The 23,882-nt window shown below is 35.4% G+C and overlaps 1 protein-coding gene across 1 annotated transcript; it reads right to left on the bottom strand.

Moving 5' to 3' along the window:
* Positions 1-299: 299 nt before the first annotated feature.
* Positions 300-22,862, bottom strand: LOC124368788 (putative ammonium transporter 3). The gene is made up of 10 exons (XM_046826161.1): positions 22,537-22,862; positions 18,938-19,223; positions 17,407-17,564; positions 13,875-14,016; positions 13,352-13,530; positions 11,433-11,564; positions 9,925-10,020; positions 7,223-7,311; positions 3,116-3,296; positions 300-481 (listed from the first exon to the last, which is right to left on the bottom strand). The coding sequence occupies exons 1-10, from the start codon at positions 22,655-22,657 to the stop codon at positions 339-341; spliced, it is 1,527 nt and encodes a 508-aa protein (XP_046682117.1). The 5' UTR covers positions 22,658-22,862; the 3' UTR covers positions 300-338.
* Positions 22,863-23,882: the final 1,020 nt, after the last annotated feature.

The following is a 23,882-nucleotide window of genomic DNA, read 5'->3' as shown; positions in this document are numbered from 1 at the left end:
AGAGTCCTTAGATCTAGTTTAGTTTATTAATCAAGTCATTATTCTTAATTTTTTATTTATTAGTAAATATTCAACAAAAGATATGGGTAAAAAGAACATTCAGTTTAAATCACAAATACATATTTTTGACTATTAATATTATATAATATTAACAGAATCAGCTTCTTTCAATGGTGTTAAAAGAGTGGGATGTGGGGCTCACAAAAAATTGAAAACAATTCAACATATTTATAGCACTTTTTGTATTTCTCTTCTAAAACAACTTTGTTCAGAAAATAATTACTTTCTTACATTTTAAAACTACTTTTATATCACACAGAATTTGAATCATCCATAAACTATTCCACCCAAGCATATTGTGGGATGTAACTAGGATCTTTGATGTGAATTTCATTCAGTTTGTTGCGGAACGAAGTGTGAGCAGAAATGCTTTGCAGCTGGGTCTGTCGCTGTACATATTCGCTCAAGTATGCCTCGTGCCCTGCAACATGTTGAAATACTCAGTACTGCATATTTACAGTAATATTGGGATTTTAAAAGATCTTTTTACCACAAAATACTCAGAAATTATTCCCAATAAATTCTTATACATTATACTAAGAAAAAATTTATTTATTTTAATGCGTGCAACTATTAACTGATAACTGGATGGAAGTAAAATAATATTAAATATAGGAAACCTATAAGAGTGTGTAAGAAAGCAATAAATGCATTTTAGTAGCCATTATTGAGAGTATGTATCACAATATATTTCATTGTATTATAAATTTATTGTGAAGTATTTCAATCACCAACTAAATCTCGTTACATTTACACTCATTATACGGGGTGTCTATAAAAGAACTCCGGGGTTTTAAGACAAAATATTTTAATAAAGTAAAAAACGTACATACATGTTTTATACATGATTAGAAAGCTTACATTTTCAAGATTTTTTAACAACTTAGTAAAGTTCAATGTGAGCTCCGTTAGTGGCACGGCACACGTCGAAACGGTATTCTACCTCTTCCCATGTCCTGGCGAGCATGTCTGGGGGAACGGACACCACGCAATTCACTATTCGTTCCCTGAGATGGCGAACATTTCGAATTTTCTCTCCGCATAAACAAGATTCTTGATATGCCCCCAGAAGAAAAAGTCCAACGGAGTCATATCAGGGCTCCTTGGTGGCCATGGAATAGGTCCTTCCCTTCCAATCCACCTGTTACCGAAACGAGCGTCCAGTGACTCACGCACACGCAAACTGAAGTGTGGCGGCGCCCCATCTTGTTGGAAGTAAACTAAACCTTTCTCCGCCTCAATGTCATCCAACTGAGGATAAACATACTCCTCTAACATGTCACAATAGACATCACCATTGATATTCCTTTCGGCAAAAATGAAGGGACCTATGACTCTGTCATGCATAAGAGCACACCAAAACATTCACTTTGGGCGTGTCACGTTCGTACTCAATAAACTCATGGGGCGGCTGTGAACCCCAAATTCTGCAATTATGCCTGTTTACAGTTCCGTTCACATAAAAAGTAACTTCATCACTAAAAACCACACTTTAAAAAAAAATCATTATCTTCATCAATTTTAGCCAGCATGGAAACAGAAAAGTCGAATCTCTTAACCTTGTCTGCCGGTTTGATATGGTGTAAAAGTTGAATCTTATAGGCAGTTAAACGAAATCTTTTATGAATTACCTTATGGACTGTTGATCTTGGTAACCCCAATTCCAGACTGCGTCTTGTTACCGATTTCTTAGGGCTTCGAGTGCATGAAGCTCGGATTCTGTCTACATTCTCTTGAGGCACACGCGGCCTACCCGGCGACTTTTGCTTCAAAACACTTCCTGTTTCCTTGAACGCACTTAACCACTGACGAATTGTTTTGTCTGTAGGCGGGTCAACACCATAGCTACGTCGAAAGTTTCTTTGTACAGTAACAACAAAATTAGTTTCTATGAGCCAAATAACACACTGAGCCTTATGTTGAGGGGTCGCCATAGCGCGGCAGTCCAGACGACACTGACTGCCTGCCGCAGCCGCTACGTCATTTCAAGGTCAACGCTCCGCAGTGCTGCCAACTGTTGAGAGAAACATTCCCAATTGGTATGAGTAAAAACTCTTTGAGCTGCTTGTTTCAAAGGAATTGATCAAATGTTGCTATCTTTTATAGTTTTAAAAATATTAATTTTTTAAACCCCGGAGTTCTTTTATAGACACCCTGTATTTTTTAAATCTTACATATTTGTTTATCGAAATAATATTTATTTCAAGACGTATTCTGAACCCATTGCTTGGGTTACTATTTGTATTAAATGTCCTCTACTAAAAAAAAAAAAAAAAACTGAACATAGAATGAAAGTTTTCAAAAATAAGCAAGCCAATAGATGAACGAGAAATAAATGACACTCACACCATTGACAAGATTGCCTAGAATCACCAGGGTCAATAAACAAGGCATTTGATTGATACCAACAAAAAAATCCAGATCAGTAGCTATCTACCAGCCGAGATTGTTGAAGGCAACTCTGCCACCAAGTACTTAGTGTCACCCATCACGATTCTGCATTATTGGCTGGTTTGTCCACTTAAAAAAAATGACGTTGCTTACATATAAGATACGGACTCACCAAGGCAGTCTGGTGAGTTGTAGAACAAAGGTGGGAAAATATGTTGTTAATGGGAATTAGACACTGTATTTTGTAATTTGAGGTAGTACGAGTAATAACATTCAGCCAATATTTTTTAAGTTACCACAACAGATTTAAAAGTGATGTCATATCAAATTTCAACTCCATAACATTCATTTTCTAAAATGTTTGTTTCTTAATGCTTATTAGAACCTGTCTCAGGAACCACCTATAAGATGTATTGAACATTCTTTTTGTTCTTTCATACTTTTATTTTTTTATACAGTTTTTTATTTACTTACTAATAAAAATGGTTTGAAGTACTTGTTACAATAGCATAAAGCAAAAAGCTAACGTATTCACTGTATCTACAACATCCTCTTTACCTCAAAATGAAGATACCACTGGACTGTACCAAACTGATAATGAATGGTTGTCAAGTGTTTATTGATAAATCTGCTGTGTGAATATGTGAATAGCGACTACCTGTACCTGGGTTTGTTCCGATGTTTTGGATTGACTGGAAGTTGAATGTGTTCGGGTGAGTTAGAAACAGTTGGGAGACGGCATGACTGACACCCACACCCCGGTGTTTGATGCGGTGCTCGGCCAGATCAGCTCCGAGCAACTCGTCATGTTCTGACAACCTTATTGGAAGGATTCGGTTCACTATCTGGAAGTTTAAAGTTTAAAAGATAACATAGACCAAGTACTTAAACTTTAGAACATAGCAGAAAGTTGTGTCCACCCCAGTCAATGTGTTAAAACCATCCAACCAACCAGCTTTCGCTTTAAATCACTTTTCTCAAAATTTAAAGCAAATTCTTTTGCTTTTGTTCGAACAAAGGGTCCCTAGCTATAGTATAAGTTGTTTATTTATAAATTACAAATCTAATGACATGAAGAAATGGATTCATGTCAAAGCTTGGAGATTACATTACAATAGGTTCTTCAGTTTACGCCTCATGTACAAGGAATTTTCCTTGAAAAGGGCTGTCCATTGTCAAGGAAGGATTTATCTTGTTGCATGCACTGTATTGTAAGTGTGAAAATCGTGGTTTTTTCAAGTTTGAGGTTGTCAAAATGAAGGACTACCTGAAGGATGTAGAGATTAGTAACTGTCAGAATGGCAAGTGTCTTGAATGCCTGTCAATACCTTCTCCTTGATGAAGGTCAGCTTATGCCCTTAATGCCCTTATGGCATTTTTTGATTGATGAGGATTCTGTTGAGATTACCAGCGATGATCCGCCCCATGCTGCAACCCCATATCTCATGTGGAAATCAACTACAGCATAGTAAGCAATCTTGGAAGCCTCTAGATTGCTAATCCATTTTATTCGTCTCACCACATATACTCCAGAGCTCATCATTTTACATACATTATTGAGGTGTTAATTCCATGTGAGATTTTGGTGTAGAGTGACTCCTAGCAACTTTGTATTTGTTTCTTCCAGTATGTTTGGGACATCAGGAATGGGGTCACGATTTTTACTGAGCTTGATTTTGATTGTTTTATTAGGGTTAATTACAAGGTCATTCGTGATCGGTTTGCAGTAGTTCACTGCTGTAGTCAGGGATGTAGTTGCAATGTCATAAATAGCATCTGCCGTGTTGTTTTTTACAGTAGGGTGGAGTGATCAGCGTACATAATGAAAGTGGTGTTTGGATGTTGGATGTGTCTAGGGCAGTCGTTTATTAAAATGATAAACTGGATTGGGCCAAGAAAAGACCCCTGAGGGACACCTCGTATCATTGGTTGAAAGTTTGACCTGTATGTAGTAGTACAGTTGTCAAACGCGTGTTTCACTTTTATTAATTGTTGTCAATTGTTTTAGCTTTTTTGAAATAAGGTTGTGCCCTACAGAGAAAAATACTTTACTGTAATCTAGTAAGAGACCATTAATGTATTGTTCACCGTCGATTTCTTCTATTATGTGTTCTAGCAGGCTGAAAATTGCTGTGTTGGCTTCCCATGTTCGTTGGGGCTGTTAAGACTATTCTGTGTAATAAAACGTTAGCAGTTTCTGAAGTGCAAATTTTTCAGTCACTTTGGAAAGGTTGAGGTTTGTGAGATCGGTTGATAGTTTTCAAGAGTAGAGGTTGACACTTTTTTATGTTTTGGGTTTACTTACAGAGTTTCAGTGCTGAGAGAAAATACCCATCAGAAAAGGATTTGTTGATGATGGATACCAAGGGAATCGTCAGTTCTTCTGCACAGTGCTTGACTGCTTTTAAGCTGTACTCATCTACACCACTTGAGGTTATGGTTTTGAAAGATTTTATTGTATCCACTACTTCTTTGGCAGTAGTGGGGCTTAATGTTGAGAAATGAGGATAGATTAGATAGTTTGTATGGTTTGGTTGGGGGTTTTGTAGTTTTCTATTTTGGTTTAAAGTCTTTTCAGCTACTTGTGTGAAAAAAGAATAACAATTTTCGGCTATTTCATATAGTTTGTCAGTTACTTTGTTTTCAATTTCAATTTGGTGTTAAAACCTTTACTGTGGTATGAGACATTACAGACTTAAAGATAATCAGAATGCAGAAAAGTTGGCTGGAGTCAATGTGTTAACTTACTCATACATACATATTTATTTGTACAAGTTACTATACTTGAATGTACTTCATTATATAATGAACTATGGGTACTAATGTTTACTTAAATAGTAAACTAAAAATTTGATTTCTTCAGACAGGACGTTGAATAACTTAGCTCTCATGTAAGATGGCTTTTCCGAGTCCAGTGCCATTCTGTGTGCTAGTAAATTAAAGTTTGCAACCCAGCGTGAGTTATATGTATGCAGATCTCTGCCCCTTGTCAAGTTGTTACAATGTACATACATTATCAGTTGTAGTATATAGAGAGACACTACAGTGATGATATTGAGGTCAATAAAGGCTCTTCGACAAGTATCTCTGGGCTGTAAGCCTGCCAGAACTCGAATACACTTTTATTGAAGAACAAGTGGTCTCTGTATATTTGTCATGCTTGAACTGCCCTATACTGAAAGACAGTAGCTAAGATGAGAGTAAAAAACAGTGTAGTAAGCAATTGTTGATGTATTTTTATCACTTATTACCTTAATTCTTTTGACAACGTAGAGTCCTGTGGCAAGCTTCTTTCAGAGGTTGTAAACAGTGGTCCATTTGAGGTCTTTGTCACTTGTAACACCCAGGTACTTAGCTTCATCTACAGTTTCAAGGTATGGTAGCAATCCTACCTCTTCTTTTTTGCATCGCATGACAAACTGCTTAGATTTGGCCTCGTTTACCACGAGATTGTTGCTGTGGCAGTACTGAACAGCCATCTCTGTTGCAATGTGACTTGAAACTTCCTTGTGCTGTCACTGAGAATTAGAGCTGTATAGTCTGCATACATGATGGTCGTTGTATATTCATCCAAATAAGTGGGTAAGTCATTTGTTAGTAAGAAAAAAGAACAGGGCCCAGCACAGATCCCTGTGGCACACTTCTTAAAAATTGGAAGACTTTGGATCTCATATATCTGGTTAATCCTTTTTCTGTGTGTGCCAGTTCAACCACCTGTTGCCTGTCTGACAGATAACTATTAAATCATCTGGCTGTAATTCCTCTGATACCAATTGCCTCTAATTTAACTAAAAGTTGAGCATGGTCCAGACAATCAAATGCCTTGCTGAAATCTAGTAGAATAGAAGTAGTAGTGCTGCCTTTTTCTCCATATGTTGCAGAAACTTATTTTATTCAAATAATAAGAAGTGAACTAGAAGTGTTGTAAATATTGTAGAAAACAGTGCAATTGCCCTGAGATAGGGTTACATGACACATAATTTGAATATCTATATATTAATTTTAATCCAAATTTGTTTGGAGACAACCAACACTGAATAAGTTGGCTAGGATTTCATTGAAGTAGCTCAGATTTAGAACATGTATAAACAATTTTGTGGGCAATAGATTTCAAGGAAGATGAAACCTAAATGTACCGGTTAAATGTTTGTAATAAGGATATTGGCCCATTAAAATTCACCTTTGCCAGTACTGAACTTTAATTAAAGAAAACAAGATGAACAGAATTTTGTATTTCGGCTTTGTTCATAAACTGAACATTCAGATACTAAGAAAAACTAATTATCAAGAAATATTCCACTCTTAAGTTTTAATTTAAAATTTGTAAATTTATAATGTGCTACTGTACTATTATATTGATCTTGTTGGCAAAGGACAAATTCCACATACCTAGTTCTTGAATAATATGTAAATAAACACTGACATACCAATCAGCTCAAAAATAAACTATACACATGGCCCAATTCTAACCCATTTTATTCTATTGATGAGTTTCAAAATTATCCTAGCAAAACTATTATTTTTAGCAACTACCACTTAAGTTAATGTAGTTCTGTAAAAACTTTTATAAAACATATGATTTAATTGTATTTATATAAAAGTAAACTAAAGATGTCTTATGTTATGAGTCGAAGTTAGAGCTAAGAAGTGGGGGTTATATAACCTTGTTGACAACCTGTAAAGTTTGGATAACAATAAAGTATTTGTATTCATTATTTAGTAAGTCTCGGAAAATAAAACCAATTGTTTTGTGAGAACCATTTGTACTTACCCACAAGATGATAAATGTTGTAGTAAAACTCCACACACCGAGACACGCACAGGTCAACGCTTGCACTCCTAACAGGTACCATCCACCTCCTATTGGACACAAGTATCACAGGGATGTAAGATAAGTCTGGGCTTCAAGTGAAACCATAATCCTTTTTGTTAAGAAAACTATTTAACAAAATTTAAAAGAGGTGAGGTAAAAAAAGAACAATCACATTTTTTAAATATAGTTCTTCATAGTATGTATAAAAATGGCCTGTATAATTTAAATATTTGTAATTACCAAGTGATTGATTGATCAAAATCAATCCCGACGTTTGCAACTTGATGGAATCATAATTGTGTTATAATCAAGTGTTGTAAATATAATATTCTTAGCAAGTAAAAAACCTACTCTCCATAAAAACACCTAAAAGACAGTTCAGTTACAAAAATGAAAACAATTTCTGAATCATTATAGAAATTAATGTAAATCTTGTTTGCCTTGGGTTAAGTGCAGTTAGCTTAGATTATTTCCACTTAAAATTTTTTGACTTCTCAAACAACAGCCTTCCCCATTTAAATCATTAGCTATACAATAAAGAGCAATAAAACAGCTTGGATAACCATTGGAACTGAACATTTTTAGAGGAAAAGAGAGTTATGAAAACTCAGACATTACTGGACTGTCCTGATCTCATTTTGCACTTATTATAATAAGAGGTGATGTGTGTGGGAAAGCAAGTAACGGGTGGTTCACAGAATCCTCCAAGATGTATGCGTGCTATCATACATCCAAGAGGAGAGACACTGCACTTATTTAATGATTGAAGCCCTAGTGATTAGATCCGCAGAACTGTGAATAATATTGTGTGACTTTTTAAAATGGGTGTTTGAAGATGACCCATCCCTACAATTGTCAAAAAACAATGATCGGTGAAGAAAGCAATGTATGCTGTTTTCTTCATGAATACAGGACTGGTGAAAGCTGAAGGAATTGAGGACTGTTATTTCAAGTTGGTACACTGAGTAATGCTTGCCAGAATTTTATCAACACTTGAACATGAAGTGTTTAATTTGGCACCATGGTAATGCCATTTCTCACACTGCTGCAAAAACCTTGGAGTTTTCGGCAGAAGATGCATCAAAACAATTGAGCACCCCCATCATTCGCTTGATCTCGCTATGTGTGACTTCTGGTTATTCTTTAATGTGAAGAATCATTTGTGCGGTTGTCGGTTTTCTTTGGAAGGCAAACTTGATGGTTACTTTGATCACGCCGCATGTTTGGTAAATCTAGTACAAAAACTCTATAGATCTCAGAACTTTCAGAGTGACCCTTGTATAATCAGACTTTTTTAATAAAATGTATTGGCCAATAATAAAACATTTGTTATAGAACTATGACATGCATCAAAGATGATGTAAATCTTTATGTGAAAGCCTTACGAATAGGTACCAATATTTTCATATTTGCTTTACTTATATGATTTTGTTACATTCTCAGTTGAGTATCAGACTTTTAAAACATGATAATACATATTGTTATATGACAGCTACTAAGACCAAGTATAACTAAGAGGTGTGGCTAGAAAATAAACGGACTGAGGCTGAAAACAAAATTTACTTACACATATCTACAATTTGATGTTATCCACTTCAATGTACTCCCCTCCTCGATCTCTAAACCACTCCATGCAAAATTTCCACTGTACGTAACAATGCTGCAGATCATTTCCCATAACCATGTTGATGACTTCCGTCGCTTTTTCTTTTACTGTTTCAACAGTTTTAAATCTCATTCCTTTCAAAGGTGACTCGACTTAGGGAACAAAAAAAGTCACAGGGGGCCAAGTCAGGTAAGGTGGATGATCTAAGACGGGGATGTTGTGTTTGGGCAAAAATGACTTTACTTACAAAGCTTTGTGAGCTGGAGCATTGTCCTAGTGGAGGATCCATGACTTGTTTTACCACAAAATCGTTCCGTTTTCTCTGTACACACTCACGCAGGATGTTAATGTAGTACTTCTGTCTGCCCCTCTTAATCCTTCCTGTGCACGATCCCTTTGATATCATAAAACAAATCATCATAGCCTTGAATTTTGATTTTTGTCATTCACGCTTTTTTTGCTGAGGAGAAGCAGGGGATTTCCGATACATCAATTGACGTCCTCACTGTACACTTGTAACATTACAAATGTTTCACTGGCAGATTTTCCAAGTTTGAAAAGAAATTTTATGTTCACATGCTTTTCTTTCTGGATACTCAACATGTTTTTGATGACAGTCAAAAGGTTACCTGCGCTACGGGTACAATAAGTACGGGAGCCAGACAAAACTCGAGAAGTGGTGGGAGGGGGAGTCGCGTGACTGGCCGTAAGATATTCAATCTTATTGCATCCGCTCTGTGGCTTCGCCAATACTAATCCAGTTATTTTCTAGCCGCACCTTGTATGTTTCTATTTTTAAACGTTAGATACTGGAAACACAAATGTACAATTTTTATCGTCTAACATGTACTCATCTTTCTCATCTGTTTACTATTCCATTATGTGTTTAGGTGTTGAATAATTTATTGTTGTTTGAATTTACCTGAATGAATTCAAGTTAATTTAGAACAAAATCTTTGAACTCCAAAAGACCAGTACCACAAGTTACCGATGCCAGTAACAAAATACTATCTTCTAGTGACTCACTATGATGTATTATTAAATACTCCAATACCTCTAAGTAGTCCTGTCCTTCCATTTGTTGTGGTAAGAGGTTTGGGGTCCTGAGAGAACAACCCCACTGCCAGAACTCCCCAGATCCCACAGATTCCTGTACATTACATCTAAACTAACTTATCTATGTGAGATAGACTAGGTGTAAAATGAAATCAAAATGCTCTTTATTAATCAGATTGTACACATAGATGCAAAGAATTGTGTCATAAATGTAATAATAACTTAAATTACATCATAAATAAAACATAACTGAGGTCAATCTAATAATTTTATTTATCAACTACCAATCATTAACTACTGGAGTCGTTATTAAAAAAGCTTACTTGTCGAGAAAAGAGGCTTGGATACAAATTTTTTACAAATTCTTTTCAGTTTAAATTTAGCATTATTCGTATAGCTTGTTTTTGTAGAATCAATAATCTGTCCACATTATTTTTTGTTTAAGGGCTTCTTTTCATAATTACGAAAAAATACCAAAATGATTTCGAAAAACGGAGGATTAATAAAACATTTACGTGTATTGAATACAATCATACAACACAACAAATTTGAAGTAAAGAACTTAAGAGACATGGAGTGGACTTTATCATTCAGGAAAACATATAGAACCAGAAACCTTTTGGACAAAAATGAGCGCAGACTGACAGAACATTTACGACTAGATATAAACAACATATACCACAACAAAGAACTGATAAACAAAAGTCATCTTTCACCAACAACTTTTAGACTATAATCACACAATCAGAGCCGCAGCTAGAGGGTGGCAGAGCAGATTGTTTGCCGTGAGCGGTAAAAATTTAGACGGTTGAGTCGTTCTCTCAGAATTTTTTACGCATAGTTTTTTCAGTCTCCATACGAATCACTTTACTCGAGGATAAAAAAATATAGATACCTGTGTTTATTTATAGAATATAAAAAGTTAATGTATAGAAGAATATAGAACTATAAATAACAACCAAACTGTAACTTTGAAAATTCATACCTCGGAAATTTAAAATCCGATTAAGTCAAAATTTATGTACAAGATATGTACAAGTGTATTGTTTTTTCAGTATGTAATTTTAGAATTACTATATATGAAAAGAGTTGTTATTAAAATGCCATCTTAACTTTTTGACCAGGTGATTAAAGAAAATTGATCACATTAAATGAAGTTCTTAAAGCCATTATCTTAAACATCTTATTTTGTAAACCTCTATTTAAAACAACAAAAATATGTCAAGATGATAAGAGTTTCAAATGTTATACAGTACTAAACTATTTTAAACTTGACAAAAAGTTTTGTTTGTTTTCGTAGGACAAAAATTTGAGAAACCTCTCATTGCACAGTCCATAAAGGACCTTTGCGCTTGCTTCCGGATATTCAGAATAGGTAAAGTTGGAAATAAGGGAAATTTTATATTATTGATGAGCACTGTTCTTTATTTGTACTTCTTGTAAAATATGAATAAAGGCCATCCCTCGTAATCAACAGAACATGACTGGGAACACAACCAGACTAACCATGGACAGAGGATGCACCAACTGGATCATCAATGCCAAACTTGTCAAACAAAGGCATGGTGACACAGCACAAAACGCCACCCACACAGCCGATGAGTATAGCTTCCCAGGCTGTATACAGGAAACATCCCGCTGGAACAAGTCAAACTTATAAAAACAAAGGCATAGTGACACACACACAATATACTGCCCACATTGCCAGATAGCATAGCTTCCCAGACCATACACAGGAAATATCCCGCTGGATCATGCCAAACTTATAAAAACAAAGGCATGGAGACACACAAAATATACTGCTTTCTTTTATTTTAATATGACTGTTCTACTACTTTGATGGTTTGGTAAGTCAATGACTTTTTGAATTTCCTACGCAGTAATTTACAATGCAACATTGCTCCAGTCAGCTGTAATCTATCAGTGTATAACTTTCTAATTTTGAGCAATCTGCATCTTGCAGTGTTGGTGTTTAATAGCCGTTTAAAGCAGACAACTTTGTGAATTTTCACGAAAATGGGAAAAAAAAGCAAATTTTGTGTACTGACTAAGCATTAATTTTTATGTACAAAATTCATCACTGAGACTAAGGAAAGACTTGATAAATACTACAGGGTCTCGGCACCTTCAATTTTAATATTTAAGAAGTGGTTTACAGAGCTCTGTTGTGGTCATACCAGCACTAATGATGCAGAATGCTCAGGTCACCCAAAAGAAGTGATCACACCGGAAATCGTCGATAAAATCCATGGATATTGGATGATCAGAGAATGAAAGTGCATGAGTTGGCTCATGCTGTAGGTATTTCAACTGAATGGGTACATCACATTTTACACTAATATTTGGATATGAAAAAACTCTCCATGAGATGAGTGCCACGATTACTCACACTTGCCCTATAACCGCAACCGTGTGACCACTTCAAAAGGTGTTTAGCGATGTTAAGCCATAATCTGGATGAGTTTTGGCGCCGTTTTGTAAATGTGGACGAAACATGGATCCATCACAACATGCCAGAGACCAAGGAACAATCGAAACAGGGGGTTGCTCGGGGTGAACGTGAACCAGAGAAGGCCAAGGTGAATATATGGCAACCAACAAGGTCATGGCCACAGTTTTTTGGGATGCACGGGATGTCATTCACACGGATTATATTGAGAAGGGTAAAATGAACACTGGCGAATATTATTCAGAGCTTTTGGACAGATTCGACGTTGATTTAAAGCAAAAACAGCCGCATTTGGCAAAGAAGAAAGTGCTAAAGAATTTGGCTACGAACTGCTACCCCATCCAGCATATTCTCCAGATTTAGTCCCCTGTGACTATTTCCTGTTTCCAAAACCTAAAGAAATGGCTGGGCGGTAGGAGATTTCGGTCGAATGAAGAAGTTATTACTGAAACAAACACCTATTTCAAGAGCCTTAAGAGAACTTAGTATTTATTTGTAGGTAATAGCAAAATTAGCAAAACGCTGGACTAAATGTATCGAGCTAAAAGGTCATTATATTGAAAAATACAATGTTTATTAGCCAAAAAATTGTTTTTATTCAAAAAGTCACTGACTTATCAAACCGCCCTCGTATTAGAGCACTGAGTTTTCTTAAGTGACTTGTCATCAATGTTATGATATATTATATTGCTTTCACAGAAGATAACTAAAAGAATCTGAACTATAATTACATGTTCATACATGTACTAAAAGTACAAACATTTCACTTAGGAATAACATATTGTTGCATGATATAAATTATGTATAAAAAACTCTGTCTTCTCCAGATGTTACATTATACTTTTAAATGATCAGTGGAAATGTCATCAAAATCTGGATTATTAACATTTATTATTTTATTTGCACTTATTGCTGTCATACTGGTGTCTTAAATAAATAATAGGAATAATTTATATGAACACTGTGCAAGTCCCACCTGTGATGGAAACAAGTGCAGCGAGCACACTGTTTATCAGGTCCATAATCTCCACATGTCCCGTATTGGAGTATAATGTGTAGAACAGTCCAACAGAGCCTCCACCGAAAGAAGAAAGCATCGTCAACACGGCAGCTCTGGCTGCATACTGCCACTTCTGTCCACTCACACCGTAAGTGCTACAATTAAAGGAATAAAATAACATTAAGTTTCTAATAAAAGTGCTAGATTTTTATTACTACCATAAGATAAATAATATCCTTTAATTCATGGTATTGTACTAACAATACCATTGAGTATTGGTAATCCAACAATATCATTGAGACTGTCAGATTATCAAAATTACTTTATACCGAGAGTGTGATATAAAAATTTGGTGATAATATAATTTTTAATACATTATATAAAAAAAATAATAACTGTGCTGAGTAAACAAGTTTATTAAAGCAAACAGTAACTTAATTACTGATGCCTTTTAAATTGTCGAGAAGATTTGTATTATAATGATAATTTTGATACCTACCTTCCAGAGTTGAAAGCCAACCATCCCCACCACAGAACAAATAGTCCCATGGCACAGTTGACTGGTGATCCAAGGGGCAAGGGCTTTATTCCGTGCGTGTATCGGCCTAGCCTGGGTCCTAGCATTATTGCTGAGGCCAATGCTGCAATATTTGATTATATCAGATCATACTAGGACACTAGAGCAGTGAAAGGCAATCAAGATGAGAACTTTAATGTTTATACTTGTTATGAGGAATCCAGGTGTAAGATAAATTATTTACTGTTCTATGTTAACTGCTACAATATCCCCTAGTCCATCCAATTTGATAAATTGAGTGATTAATAAGGATTCACATTAGTAATTTTTCGTTATGTAATGAAAATTGTGTTTAGAAATCTGCCAACACAATTAGTAAACATTCAGAACAAAAAACTTAGAGCTTATACAAAACTAGTTGTGAACTGGTTTATGGATTTAGGAGGGGAGGCAGCAGAACTCATTATCACATCCTGTCGTGTAGAGAAAAAAAATTAAAATGAATCAATCAATTATTTGATAATACAGTCATGTGCAAATTAATCTGAACAGAGAGGTAAATTTGGATTTTCGGCATTGGCCAACCTGCAGATGTGGTGTTATTTCTTTTGTACATGTGATTCATTGTTTCTACATCACTACAACACTTTTTGAGGTTATGTTTATGTTTGCACATGGTTAAGTGATATTACTGTCTTTGTGTCGTCATTTTTTAACCTTCCCGATTATTTTGGTGAGTTCTTGGGTTATTTTCGATATTAGTTTATTATGGATCTAACTCCTAGGAAAAGAAGCAAGGTTGTAAACTCTGCATGAACACACTTCTTTGACTCAAGACAGATTGCTGAACAATGTGGTGTTAGTTTGGGCTCTGTAAATAATATTATTAAGTTAAAAAAACGTAACCGGATCAATATCTCCTAAAAGAAAAAGGGTTTGTGTGGAAGAAAAAGAAAAACTACAACCAAAGATGATGCAATTTTGTTAAGAAATAGTAAACTTCACTCTGAAAAAAAAAAAAATTATGGTTTGCCTGTTAAAGTCGGTTTTACGGGCGAAGATTTTACGTGACAACGTCTTTTTCTCGGTAGAATATTTATTGATATGAATATTATTAAATTGCACAATAGGAACAAGGAATTGAATGAAAATAAGAATTGCACAAATTTTAACTATAGAAATATATTTTGTTTACTAAAACATTGTACATAATTTGAAATTAATTAAAATTTGTTATTGTAAATGGTAAAGTTGAATAAAACATTTACTAAAATTGGAATTTGAAATTCTTTCTAAACACAGTTAAATTCTAACTCCGCGCGTGGTGATTGGTCAGTTTAGTTCGTTTGTTTGGTCGCACTGTTATGACAGGTTAGAGGTTATAATTTGTTATTTTAAAATGTTTGACTAGCAATACGCGCTGTTTCTTCTCAATCGAACTGAATTACGATTGATTGCAGAGTGATTTAAACTAATAATTTACTTAACACTATCAACATTTGTCAATAGTATGACATAACCTATAAACTCAGTTTCTCAACTTTTGTGTCAATCTAACAATTAATCAATCAATCATAGTTTACGATAATGAAATATCAGTGTACAAATTATTTACCTTTATTGTTGTAGTTGTTGTAAATGACGAATCTAAGCACTCCACATTTTCACGAATAAACATAGTTATCTGCTTTATCCCGTGCGGCGGACCCACAGTTATCTGTTTTTATCCCGTGCGGATCCCGTGCGGCGGACCCCACTGGACGGGCATCGTAACGTTACCGGGCGTTACACTTTTTCATGAGTGACTCCGAGCCGAGCCGCAACCTAATTTAAGACGTTGTCACGTCAAAAAACAGTTTTGATCTTAAAAACGACTTAGAAGATGCTGGGGTTCATATTCATGACTCAACACAGTCACAGAAGACGTCTTTTGGCCGTTAACAGAAAAGCCAGAAGGCCAAAGAAAAACAACTGTTAACAGCCGCTATGATGAAAAAAATGGTTGGCTTGGGCCAAAAAAAAGTACAAATTTTGGAAAGTTGAGAATTGAAGGAAGGTTTTTATTTTCTGACGAGAGTCATTTTGAAGTCCAAGGTAGGAAGTTGTCCCATGTAAGAAGGTCAGATAATGAACCTGTGTCACCGAAACATTTGCAACAAACAGTAAAACAACAAGTTAAACAAATTTTTTGGGGTTTTTTTTCGTTTTTCTTATTTTTTTCGGCTTAGGGCCTTTGGTACCAATATCTGGAATGATGAACAGTGAGAAATATATCCCTATTCTACAAAGCAGAGTGATTCCTGAACTTAAAAAAACTAGAAAGCTGACTATCACGTAAAATATTACTGTGTTTCAACAAGATCTTTGCACCCTGTCACGCATCCAAGGCAGTTAAAAAATTCATGGAAGAACAGTGTATTTTTGCGCTTGGAATGGCTTGGAAACTCGCCTGATGTCAATCCAATAGAAAATCGCTGGTCCATTTGTAAGAAAAGATTAAGAAAAAAGGGACTGCACAACTAAAGAAAAGATGATTTCAGCCCTGATTCAGGTTTGGTTTCATGACCTTGAAATTCAAGAAATGTGCAAGAAACTGGTCGATTCAATGCCAAAGAGACTTGAAATGTTAATACAAGCAAAAAGGAGGCCACATTAAGTATTAAATGTATGTATAATGTGAAAACTTATGTAATTAGCATAATAAATATTTGTTTTTAACTGAAATTGGTTTTGTTCAGATTAATTTGCACATGACTGTAATTTTTTTAACGTTCGTAGGACCATTTGGAGTCTCTAGCTTCAGACAAATTTAAGGAAACAATTTAAGGATAGAACATTTCATGGAATGTTCCAAAGAAGTCACTCACCAAGAGAAGTTGTCTTTCCCGAGCACAACCACGAGAGGAGTCCATGGACCAAGCGCACGAGATTAGAGGGAGACGATACCAGAGAGAGTTCTAGGGGGGCTCCAGAGGTCCACACTGACGGAGAGTCCACGGAGAACATACACTTTAGCATGCACAATCAGGGCACATAAAGGGTAAACAAGGGATAACAACATGTGTAAAATAATAAAGGAGAATGGTGAGCTAGAGAGGGTGAGATGGGATAATTAGCAGAGAAGAAGTGAATGTTTACACAGGAGAGGTGGATTGTTTTGAGAGTGACAGTGACCATACACAGAGTGATTCAGTGACATGAGATGCAGCCCCACTGGCCAGCCGAGCGTCACGAACATAGGTTGGTTTGGCCGTGATAAATTTAGAATTGGGATTTGAAGGACAACAGCTGATCCCTAAGTTGTGTAGTGATAAGGTGTAAAAATGTTATGCATGTGATATATATATATATATATATAATATATATATATATATATGATTGTAAATTAATAACTTTTATTAGCAGAGATAACAGACCAGTCCAGATACTTTTTGAATGACCCTTGAACTACTAGTGCAGAGAAATGTATTAATTCGTGGTGTTACAGCATTATATTACGAGTAGAGATTTCAACCTGAAGTTCCACCAATGAGATGGACACACCCTGAGCCTGCAATGTCGATCGCACCCAACTTGTTGAGGAAGCCATGTTGTCCCCAGACCCAACCAGCAGGTACACAGTACACCACCGTGTTCAGGAAGGAGAACAGGCAATAAGCTTTGAAATTGCATCTGAACAAAAAACAAACAAATCTGATTGTCAACATTTACGAGAATCTTCAAGCTATATTAGTCATACTGTAGTTTGGCTTTAATTCAAGGTTAGGTATTCAAACTTTTTGACATTGCAAACAGTTTTAACCCTACAAATGCAAAAGGATTAACACATGGACCTCTCATAAAAGCTCATATTTAATTGATAACATAGTGGCAAGTTGGATTACATGTGTTGTAAGGAAAGAGCTTGTTCCATAGAAGGGTTCACTTCTGGCTGGTTTATACCTTCCAGTTGAACACACATTGAGTATAGCAAAAACTGATATGTCACTTAAATCTAGGAAACCTTATGGATGTCCAGGAGCGTCACATAACTAATCACAAATGTCCAGATTCTGAGGCGCAAAGGTAATTCGATACATAGGTCTAGTCTACAGCGCGAGATGACTTTTGGAGCTGGTGGGGTTCATTCCCTAAGAGTCAAAGATTCTTGCCAACCTAGACATAAGGGTGTGCAACCCCCTCCCTGCTTTGACTGGAGAGGCTGGTTTAGATAGAGATGGTCTCCCCTTCTTTCAAGGGGACATGACTTGATATAGTGCCCTACATTTTTCATCATGGATCTCAACAGGAGGAAAAATATTCACCCAACCTTACCCATCCAGAATATTCTGTCTCTCTGGAAGCAGCACAGAGGTCCTTATAGGACTAGGTGCAATTTCTCAGCTTCTTGTCCTAAAAGAACAAAAAAAAGGAAAGAACTGGCAACAGTATCGCCAACCTCATCTATAAAATGGTTATAGTTCAGACTTGTCCATTTCAGCTGTGAGACAGTACAGAATTATATAAATTCTCTCACAAAAGGATTGTATTTTGGATTTTTCAACAATGATTGTGTTACTGAGATTATGCATTTTACTGAGTTTGTATTCTAGACCACATCTATTGAAGTGTCCTATGTATGAGCTATCAAGAGTTGTTTGAAATGTTTACATTTTGAACATTCTGCAGGAAGGAATAGTGTATGTGTGTGCGTACACTAGCCTTATAAACTAAAACAAATAAGAGTTATAACATTATTTTGAATGTTGCTATCTAAGCCTTTTTATGTCATTACTGAGAGAAGAAGGAACACCAATAAAGTAGAAATTAAGAATAAAATTGTTTAAAGTATTTTCTTGTTATCTTACATATTATTAATTCTTGAAGAATTATTTACATGACTCAAATATATTTTTAATTATCAGGGAAACGCTCTTACTCTTTTAAGTATACAAATATTCTTAATAAATCTTATTTCTACGGTTGATGGCTTTATATTTCCTTTAATATAAGTGTACATTTGAGACAAAAATAATCTTGGACTTATAAAAATACTTATCACCTACCTTTCTGCCATTGCTCCAGACACTATTGTAGTGGCGGTGGTTGCAAAAGACAGCTGGAATAGAAAGGCGGTGAACATAGCACCCATCATTTCATCCCCAACTGGTACATCCATTGCAAAGTCTCCCACACCTAATAGAGGGTTTGTATAAGGCCCGTAGCCATACTGGAATCCAAAGCCGAAGAGCCAGTAGCTAATTCCACCAAGGAAGATATCAACCACATTCTTCATCATGATGTTTACTTCATTCTTTAGTGACACACAGCCGGATTCTAACAATCCAAAACCTGTACAAGAAAGTAATGTGATAGTAAGCAAGAAACTAAACTTTAGTTATAATTGGAAATGTCCATTTTGGGACCCTCAAACCAAAAAGATAGTTGAAAAAAAAGTATGAACGTGGATGAAAGTTAGCATCGATCATAACAACATAAATAAACCATTTGTGACCAACTTTGAATTCACCAACCCACAGCAGATTCAGTTTTTTTTTTAATTTTCATTGCCGTTCTACCAACGATTCAGGCAAATAGGGTCACAAAGACTAAGCTTATGTTACAGCAGAATTTAAAAATTGGAAGGAGTATTTCAAAGCACATCATGCCTCAACGTGCCACACTTAAAGTTAAAATTGTTTGCTCAATGTTTCGCTCAACAAACAAAAAGAAGAGGTCTTATCCAAATAGCAGGGTGAAAGAAATTACAATTGTAGTATAATGGAAAGACTGATCAATACTATGGTGTGTTTAGCTAAATCGGAATACCCCTTTAGAGGGCAAAGAGAAACTGAGGGTAATATTAATAAAGGATTGATTTTACGTTTGGTCGAAATCCTGAAGAATTATTATCCTGTAATGAGACATCATTTAGAGGAATCACCTCGAAATGCATACACCAGTACCCACATACAAAGCAATCTGAAAAAAGCCTTGCACAAAATTATCATATGGAATATTTTACAGGCTGTACAATGGTAAAAGATATGTTTAATAGCCGATGAAACATCATAGTTGGAGCACAATGAACAAATGTTGGTAGTTATAAGATATTTTAATGAAGCCAAAATAACTGTTCTGTTGAAAGATTTGTCTGCTTGCAGAAATGAACCAAACAAAATTCCAGAAACTAAGCAAGGTCCTTGTAAATTATTTAAAAACTGATTGGTCTTCTGTAATTTCTGTGTGTTTTGATGGTGTGTCAACAAGTTATGTCCGCTATGTCTGGATTCAATAACGGAGTTCAAGCTAACTGTAAGGAGATATGTAAAGAGATAGGTTTGTACACTGCTGTTGCCATTGCTTGAATCTAGTCATGGTTGATATGTACACTTCAAGTAAAGAAAATCACATGTTAACCTTTTGACAATCATGAATGGAGTTAAAATGCTCCAGGAAAATCTTTCATTTCAAAGAAATTAAACTCCTTTTAACAAAATCTTTAATTCTGCAAAAGAAGTTTGAGAAAAAATAGATGTAGAGGTTCCTGCTTTGAAAAGAAAAGTGTCTTCACGTATTACTGAAACTATCCAAAACTATCACTATTTTGAAACTAAAGAAGATTAGGACAGATGTTTGATATTTTACCCGTTCAACGACTCACAATAATGGGTATAGACAAACTGAAAGATGATTGAAATTGATTATGGTAATACCAGTGACAAATGCTTAATCAAAGAGATGCTTTTCTAAGCTAAGCTAGAACAACAATGACGCAAGAGAGGTTGGAGTTTTTGATGTTGCCACTCATTGAACAAGAACTTGCTCTGAATGCTAATTACTGAGACATTATTGAGGAATTTAAAGTAATGATTCCAGGATAAAGGCGAGTTCTTTTGTAATTTTTCTACAAGTGTTTTATGCGAATTTTAAATAAATAATTTTATTTAATTCTAATATCTTGTATTAAACTTATCTTTCCTCCATTAAAAATGTCTGCTTCTATCAAAGATCGATATTTATTGACATTGTTATGACACAATTACCTATAAACAAGTTTCAAAATTCATAATTTTGAGGACAATTTTCATAATTTTCAGGAGATGGGCCCACCGGACCCCTCCTTTTGTTGTTGGGGGGGAGGGGGGAGTTTATTCCATACCTCCTAAACTCCCTCCTATGTCAGGCACCTCCAAATCATGGACCCTGCGCATACCTATGTGCTGAATAAATAAAAATAATTAAAATCAATAATTGGAAATACATTGCATTAGACCACCAGGTCCATTTATCTGAGTAGCAAACAACAACCATAATAAACAGTTAGGTCCAAATGTGAATAATTTTAAAACAATTGAGGGGTATTATTTTTAACTCTGCTTGACTCCCCAAAATTTTATTGTTTGAAGAGATTGAAGGAGAGTTCTTTGAAGAGAGATGAATTTTTTATTTTTATATGCTGAAAACAATTGTGTGAAACATTTTGAGCCAATGGTTCATTACGATTGAGTGGTTCGATGATGTGGCTAATTCTTGAATTATTCCGACAGTAACTTTCAAGACAAAACAAGACAAGGGAGCAATGTAGACAAAACAAGGAAAACATGTAGAAATTGTTTTTATGCTAGATTTATTTTGTTGAATATTGACAATATTCAACAGACTGCTGTCATATATAGTTATTGTAGGATAAGCTATTAATCAGTGATTATCCTTACCAGGGCGTACTTGTGGATTATTAATGTTACTAAAATTTATTTTTCTTTAGAAAAGTGTTTGGTATTGTGATATGTTATCCCAAACCAATAATTTGTTGTAAAAATGAAGTTTTGAATAAGGTATGGGCAGTTTGGGAAGGACCTTTTTTTGTTATCTGACATTAATAAACAAGTTCAAGCACATACAAATAATAATACAGTAGAAATACTGTCATAGATTTATTGTAAGTTTCAATATGAGTAAAAAATTATCTTATCTCACCAAAATTACAAAAGGTATATTGGCTTTAATAAACCCCTGAGTTTTTAATTAGTTTGTTCCCGCTGTGTTTGACACACTAAAACTACACTGTCAAAGGATCAATGGTCTGGAAACCGTAATCTGTTTTGAATCACAAAGTTTAAAATCATTGTTATTCTACCTATGGGATGTCACAATAACTTAATTTTCTTAACAGTATTTTATTGTTATTCCAGTAGAGGAAATCAAAGTTTTGATCCAAAATACACTAGCTAAAAATGTGAGGTAAAGGTACTTTCTTTCCATTTTTCTAATTAGAAAATCGTAATAAAATAACTAATTTTAAATCAAACCTATTAAATAGAAACCTGTCATGATCGACTATGAATGTGTTTGAAGATCAAACAGTTTATTCTCAAATTTTTGAAGGTTTCAAAATGATCTCTAGTGAAAAGAAGTTGCAATACAATTATTTGTACAATCTAATACTTTTAATGTTTTGGAATAATCTGTAGAAAATATATTGTGTGGAGATTTAATTGTTCGTGACAAAACAATTATTGTAAAGCTAACTTCAATGTGAGGTATGTTGAAACTGATGCTTTTCCAAAATTGACTATCCCCAACAATAGAATAATAATAAAAAGAAACCATTACAAATTACATTTTACTTTTTTATGTTATATAACAAACCAAGATAAATTACCTGTCTGCATAGTGAATATAATGAATGCTGAAGTCATAATCCAGTTGGAATCTTCCATGGTGATGTTATACATTGTAGGAATCATCAGTTGGGTCTTCGTCCTATTATATTTTATTTCCATCCTAATTATAATTCACCTCACAATATCTGATGCCTCTTACTTACACCACTGATGTGCACCAAGCTCACCTGAAGGAAAACTGTCACAAGCTCTGTATTGATTTCTTTATAACTAATTCTGTTTGTTGAGACAAGTTCGACTGATTGCAAGTTGTTACAGGTAATATATTATTCAAAAGGCAAAACAGACCAATATAAATACTTGAAAGAACTCCTTCAACAAAATATTTTTTTAAACTAAGAGCTTCAATCACAAGGTCTTTACGAATGACTGTTGATTATACGACAGGCCGATTAACGAAGAAGTCGTCGAAGAAGTTGTTGTTCTCTCGCAATAAAGCATTTGCTGCGTTGCCGATGCTGTTCCTGAGTATTTGCAAAATGTCACAGTCTGAATATAAAATGAAACTAAAACCAATAATCCGGCCATAATATGGAGCCCCTCAGTCTACAATTGGCGGAAGTCCAAGCTCCAGTACATATGAGTGTGTACGTAGGAGCAAAACAATGTGAGGAAAAGGTCATATGAGTGATGAGTTCTTACTGAGATACATGTGAAATGTCTTGGAGAGACCAGCTTTTTTTTAGCCTCATTTCTAAATGTCTCCATTATGTGACAGTCTCTATGTAAGGACTCATCATACCCAGCAGAGATCACCTCTGGCTGGTTCACCTTCCAGTTGAACCTACCACTGGGCACAGCAAAAACCGATGTGTCACTAAAATCTGGGCAACCTTATGGATGTCCAGGAGCGGCACATCAGTAACTGCAAATGTCGAGATTCTGGTGGGGTTCATGGGCAATTCGATAGGTCTAGTCTACTGTGGGAGATAACTGTTGGAGTTGGTGGGGTTTGTTCCCTAACCTCAGAGGTTCTTGCTAGCTTCAACAAGGATGTGCCACCCCCTGACTACTTTGACCGTAGAGGCTGGTTCAGAGCTGGCCTCCCCTTCTTCCAGGGAGACATGACTTTGAGATGTAGTGCCCTAATTCTTCCTCATGGATCTCGATAGGAGGCGACCCCTACTCCCTAACCTTACCCATCCTGAATATCCTGTCACTCCTGTCCTAAGAGAACAAAAAAAGGGACTCATCAAACAAAATAAGGATAAGGATAAAAAAATATGAGGTAGACAGTAATGATAAAAAGTCCTAAGGTTACAGACCGGATTTCAACAAACACTATCCTTAAATTGAGACCCAAAGTTTGATGACCTCACACTAT

This window comes from Homalodisca vitripennis, chromosome X (genome assembly GCF_021130785.1).
Source record: "Homalodisca vitripennis isolate AUS2020 chromosome X, UT_GWSS_2.1, whole genome shotgun sequence".
In the NCBI taxonomy this organism is placed as follows: domain Eukaryota; kingdom Metazoa; phylum Arthropoda; class Insecta; order Hemiptera; family Cicadellidae; genus Homalodisca; species Homalodisca vitripennis.
This window is presented reverse-complemented; position numbering and strand designations above follow the sequence as displayed.